The sequence below is a fragment of the Emiliania huxleyi genome (assembly GCF_000372725.1).
Source record: "Emiliania huxleyi CCMP1516 chromosome Unknown EMIHUscaffold_187, whole genome shotgun sequence".
Taxonomy (NCBI): Eukaryota; Haptophyta; order Isochrysidales; family Noelaerhabdaceae; genus Emiliania; species Emiliania huxleyi.
Genome location: NW_005200722.1, coordinates 146402 through 152401, shown reverse-complemented (window position 1 = coordinate 152401; position 6000 = coordinate 146402). Strand labels below are relative to the sequence as shown.

The following is a 6000-nucleotide window of genomic DNA, read 5'->3' as shown; positions in this document are numbered from 1 at the left end:
GCCCCTTCCGGCAAGGGCGACGACATTGAGGATATGTCCATTGTTGCGGGAGGGGGTCATCCATTTTGTCAGCTTCATCGTGGTATTTAACATGGTGACCGTTGCCACCCTTGCCGCCGTTTTGCCTAGGTTGCCGCCGTCGCTATCAGGCCCATTCATGATGCAGGCCCAGCCCCCACCCCTGGCTCCTATGCCGAGGTGTTTTGTGTGCTCCCCCGTCCGCCGATGTTTTTGCTGCCCCCCGGGGGTCCGGGCCCTTTTTGCCGCCTTTGCTGCCGGTGCATCGCTGTGGGCTCGTCATTTTTGTTTACGGTCATATGGGGGGGCCATCGCTGTTCTCGTTTTTTTTCCTGGGGTCAGCTCCAAGCTGCCGTGTGGGGAAGTTGCCCCCCCCCCTTGCCCCCCCCCCCCCCCCTTCTCAGCTTCTCCCATCTCCGCTGAACTGCATGCTGCGCGATTCTCGCCCCTTGTCCCAGGAGCCAGGTGCGTGTGTCTAATCGTAGTGGGGGCCCTGGCCCCCCTCTGTTTTCTGTTTTCTGTTTTTCAAAACGCCCGCCCGCCCGCCACCCCGAGGCGGCTCGGCCCCCCACTGACCCAGAGATCAAAAACGCTCGGCCCGAGAGAGCGGAGAGAGTGTGAGAGTCACACCCAGATTCGTCCGCAGAGAATATACACAAGCTAGCGGGTCGGCGCAGTGCGCCTGATACACCGCCAAGCACGGCTCGTATTCCGCATCCGCGTCCGCAACCTGCTAGCGCCTAGCTGGGGGAGGGGGGGGGGGCAAGAACCGGCGGGGCTTCTTTCTTTTGGTGTTTGTCTTTTTCCTGTTTTAAACACAAGAGTCACACCCCCGGACCCACGACGCACTCCAGAATGAGGCAGCTACCTTTGCGCCCCCTTAGGGGCACTCCCTCCTGCGCTGCGCGTATGGTCACCCCTCCCTTCCGCCCTGTTGTTTTGGATGCCCCGCTCCGAGTCTCTGGCATGTCTTTTGGGTACGATGCACTAGCCCCAGCCGTCGGGGGGGTGTTGCCGGCGCTGGTAGATGATCTCTCGGAGAAGAGCCGGAGGGACCTTGGCGCCGGGGTCACGAGGAACTTGCAAGTCGTGGCCGAGGCGGCGACGGGCGCGGTGCAGAGGTGGATCCAGCTCAATGATGAGGCTACGGCGCGCATAATGAAGAGAGAGGAACACATCGAGTGGCTGAGGAAGCTCTTCACTGGGTGGAAAGAGGCTCGGCCGGCCTTGAGGGAGAGGCAGAGGAGGAGGGATAACGGAGGTAACGTGCAGACAGGCCAGCAGCCAGTGGGACGAACGAGGGCCGCGACGGCGGCTCAAGCGGGAGGGAGCGGAGACGGTGGGCAGAGAGCGAAGTGGGTGAGACTGATGATGCTCCTTCGACTTAGGGAGCGGTTCAGATGCTGGGCGGGCTTCAGGCTGGTGCTCACGCGAAAAGGAATCGACGCGATGTGCAAAGCATACAAGAAGGGGAGAAGGAAGAGGAGAGACGCTGGTGTGGATGAAGCAGAAACTAGCGCAGACGAGAGCAGGGCAGACCCGGGGACTGGGGAGCCGGAGCAGACGGCATCGGCCGCCGAGGGAACGTTGGGAAGAGGCACGAGGAGGGCGGCGACCTCGACCGACTATGGAGGACCCGTCGCCAGACGACGCAGGGCAGAAGACGGTGAGGCGGAGCAGACGCGCAGGGCGAGACGAGGGAGGGAGCAGGACTTTGCGGAGATCAGCAGGAGGATGTACGAAGAGATTAGGAGCAGCAGGGACCCGAGGGACCATGTGGAAGACGGCTAGTGCTAGTCCCCCATCGGCGGGGAGGACGACCCCGGCTCTAGTCGCCGACCACACCCACAAAGAACCCTGCACAAAGATCGCAAGGGCGGGGACCTGTTCCTTTTTACCCATCTCACAGTAGAGAGGTGTCCGTTTTTATTTATTTATTTATTTCTGGCATGTCTTGCGAGAATAAAACTTCTGAGAATTTGAGGCAATTTATTTTTCTTTCTTTTTGGTTTTTCTATTTTCATTTCGTTTGCACTAGCGACTAGGCACGAGACTGGGAAAGACTGGCGCACACGAACAAAACCAAGCGGCCCAGACTAGGGTGTGGCACTAACACTCTCCGACTCTGAAAAAAGAAAACGACGACCATCTGTTTAAGAAGCACGGACTACTACACTCACTCACTTCTCACTTTGTGACTGTCTCCGTGGTGGTGGTCCCGCGTCAGCCACGCTCACGGCGACGACCGCGTCGTTGCGGAGGCCCCACGCGTGCAGGTCCGCCTCCTCCCGCGGCAGCACCGCGCCGGCGGCTAGGGCACCGCTGCCCTTCTTGAGGGTGAGGAGGACTCGGCCACGCTCCTTGCACTTGAGGCGCAGCTTGCGCACGGCCACCTCCGATATCGCCGCATGAGTCGGCGCCACGAGCACGACCGTGTCGACGTCGCACTTTCTGCACTTGGAGGGCAGCACGCCGTGCGCCCCCACGAGGCTCAGCCGAAGGAGGGGCGCAGCAGGTGCCGCGGCAGCAGATGTATCTGGAGCAGGAGCCGCTGGAGCGGGACAACCGGCGCTATGCGCTCCCACCCGCGCCGCTGCGAGGCGCAGCGCCGTGGCGAGAGGCGGCGCCGCTTGTGTCCGGGCGGGCTCTTCGACTCGCTCGAGGAGGCGGCAAAGCGAGGAGAAGAGGTGCGCCGCCCTCGCGTCCGACAGCGCGCGGACCAGCCTGCCATCCGCACCGCCGCCGAGCGCGAGCAGCTTCCGGGCGAGACCGCTCTCCGTGTTGAGCGTGTGTACGTGTCGCGCAACGCCGCCGTCCGCCTCTTTTGCGTAGGTGAGGAGGCCGCCGCCGCCACGGAGGCGCACGCACTGCACCTCGTCGTCACGCGGGCCCGCCTCGCGGCATGTGACAACGTGGCCCGCTGCAGTCACTCCCACTGACTCGCAGAGCTCTCGCAGCGCCAGCGCCGACCACTCCACGTTCCGGCTCACGTAGCGACCGTCGCATTGCTTTAGCGGCCGCCAAGTTCCGAGCATCCAGAGCCGCTGCAGCTCACGACCGCCGTCGCCGGGGTAGGCGCCATCGCCGGCGAAGGCAAAGCGAGACATCTTGCGTGAATCGGTAATGCGAGTTATCTTGTGTGGCTCCACCGAGCCTGCAGCGCGCCTCCGTCTTCAACGCCAACGCGGCAAGAGCTTCGCACGCGGCGCTTCACCGTTTTGCTCGCTTTCGTCCATCCCTCCCTTGGTAGTAGGTATATTGTTGGCAAATCAAGACACAGAGCTCACACAGAATCACAGCGGGAGGAAAGCGGCGAGTCGCAATTCCAGGGGTCGTTGTGGCGGGCCACCCTGTCCAGAGAGGCATGGATGCCAATCTGGGGTCTCTCGACCGAGTCTATGAGCCCTGGCCGCCTCCCGATCTTGGTGGTAAGGCCGCAGCCGAAGAGGGCGATGGAGATGGCGCGGGAGAGTACGGGTGTTCCAGGGGATCACGACACGCACCGACCCTTCACGAGCCGAAAGGCTGCACCCGGGGAAGGCACAGTAATCCGGGCACGTGTTGGGCGCCCCATTCCGTTTAGGGCTAGGTCGGCTCAGGGCCCCGTCCACCTCCCTCCCACTTGGCGCGTGATAATGGGGAGATGCCACCCAGGCCAGCCAGGGCAGGGGCGGAGAGCGAGGGCGGAGGGCGGGATGGGAGGTTGTCCGTTTTCTTTCTTTTTTAGAAAGCAGGTTAGGCTTTCGCACCCCGTCTGTTTTCCTTTTGGTCGCCCTGACCACCGCTGCCAGCCGCTGGCGTCACTGCGTCCCTTTTGTCCCTTTTGCTGCCCCTCTTTGCTCCCTTTTCCCTCGCCGCGTAACTTGCGCCCCTTTTGAAAGCTTTTATTTTATTTAATACACCCTTTCTTTCTTGGCCACGGCCACGATTACCCGTCACTCGCTCCAATGTGCTGTCTCAAGGTTCGGCACCCAGGGATCTACAATGTGCTGTCTCAAGGTTCGGCACCCAGGGATCTACAATGTGCTGTCTCAAGGTTCGGCACCGGGCACCGCCTCGTCGGTACATACAAAATGCGCCTGCGGGCGGAGAGCCGGACCCTTTTTATCCTCGTCCACGCCGAGATCGGTGGCGGAGGGGTGGCTGGCGGCCGGCTCCGCTTCGGCATTGGCTGGGCTGGGTGCCTCTGCCCCCTCTTCCCGGAGCCCGCTGCTGATGGCACCGGCCAGGCCGGCAAGGTCGTCGTATTCCTGCGGCCTGCTCGCATGGCAGCCCATTCCGCAACGGAACGTTTTCCGGTAACGGCGCTTTTCCCTTTCCCCTTCTGTGCCACGACGGCATGTTTGCCGCCGAATCGTTCTCCGACGGTTGCTACACCATTGCGCTTTGGAGCATCGCCGTGCTGGCCAATGCTTACATGAATGTTCATTTTTCAAAAGTGTTGGCCGCACCAGCAACCCTCTTCATCGTCGTGTTCTACTTCGGTCACTATCTTGTGTACTACAAGCACTTCCTGCATCCTCTGACCGAGGTGAACGTATGCACAGTCGTTGGCACCGTGCACGAGTACCTTTAGTCGATAGAGGTGTCCATTTTATTTTACTTAGATAGTCCCGTGCTTGTGCGTCTTGGGCAGCCTGTGGGACTTTGATCTTCGGCTGCGCTCCAAATCTAGACCCCTTTGACTTCAAGGAGGCTGCTTTCGCGCGTGCCCAGTGTTGTTTGCACGCACAGTTCTTTCCAAGGTTCTTTATTCCGCGTTCTTTATTCCATGTTCTTTATTCCATGTTCACAGCAATTATCGCCCCCTTTCTGCGGTATTTGGCGACCTCCACACAAGCCTCTTTTAAGCATCGCAACTCTCAACTCGCTTTGAGCTCCTCGTACCTTACCTCCTGCTGCCGCACACACGACAACAATCCAACCTGCGCTCACTCAACACCAGCTCAACACCGGGCAGCCACCGGCGCCGTCTTCACCATGTGTGTGTGTGCATGGCGCGCAAGCGCTTTGAGCTATCTCCTTATGCACGGAAGATCTGTCATGCTGTCACAGACCGCCCATCAAAGACTGCTTTTTGGAGTGTGCGGCCCTCCGGGGTGCACTAGCAGGGTGAGTGGGCTTGCTGCTGCTTGCCACTCCTTTCATCTCGCCAGTCCCAGCCCGCCACAGCCATGCAGCTGGCCCGGCCGTACGCATTCCTTGCCTTTGCATGCGCTCGCCATGTCCGTTGTCAAGCCCGAGCTTGGACTTCAGCCCGATAGCTTTCCGGCCGGCCTCCTGTGGTGCTCGCCTGGCGCCACACGCCACCTTCGAACCCGACCTCTATTACAAGTTGTGATGGCACGCGGCCCGTCTCCATCGCACGCGGCCTGGAGGTTGCCCGCCTGGTGTGCTTCTCCTTTCGCCCTCAGACCGCTTCTGCCGCGCCTCCCGTCTACGACGAGTGCCGGTTTCGGGATGGCCAGCGGCAGTGACCTTTCTCTGTGCTTACGTCCCAGGCTTCTGCCTTCGGTGCCTCGGACGCCTCGGCCATGCACCTCTGAGTCGCGTTGGGTGGACTCTGGACAGCGAACCCGCACGCCGACCAACCCTGTCTCTGAGTGTAGCGCGATCGCCGGCTTGGTCGCCCTGACCACCGCTGCCAGCCGCTGGCGTCACTGCGTCCCTTTTGTCCCTTTTGCTGCCCCTCTTTGCTCCCTTTTCCCTCGCCGCGTAACTTGCGCCCCTTTTGAAAACTTTTATTTTACTAGCAGGTTGGCTCGCTAGTCGCTCGCCGGGCCCGCGCAGCACGCGCGGGCCTATTTTTGTGGTTGATAAGGTGGCACCTTCGACATTGCGTTTCTTTTCTTTATAGGCTGTCCTCTAATAAAGAAAAGAGTGCAGTGTCACGCTCGCACTGGAGCGGGTCACAATGGGAAACCCTCGTTTCCTATGTGCTCGGTCCCCCAACGGAAGAGGCCTCGCTCCTATTGGAACACT

At 60.9% G+C, this 6000-nt stretch overlaps 1 protein-coding gene across 1 annotated transcript; it reads right to left on the bottom strand.

Moving 5' to 3' along the window:
• Positions 1 to 2129: 2129 nt before the first annotated feature.
• Positions 2130 to 3226, bottom strand: EMIHUDRAFT_365490 (hypothetical protein). The gene has a single exon (XM_005782718.1). It carries the CDS (start codon positions 3123 to 3125, stop codon positions 2199 to 2201), a length of 927 nt encoding a protein of 308 aa, XP_005782775.1. The 5' UTR covers positions 3126 to 3226; the 3' UTR covers positions 2130 to 2198.
• Between the last annotated feature and the right edge of the window lie 2774 nt (positions 3227 to 6000).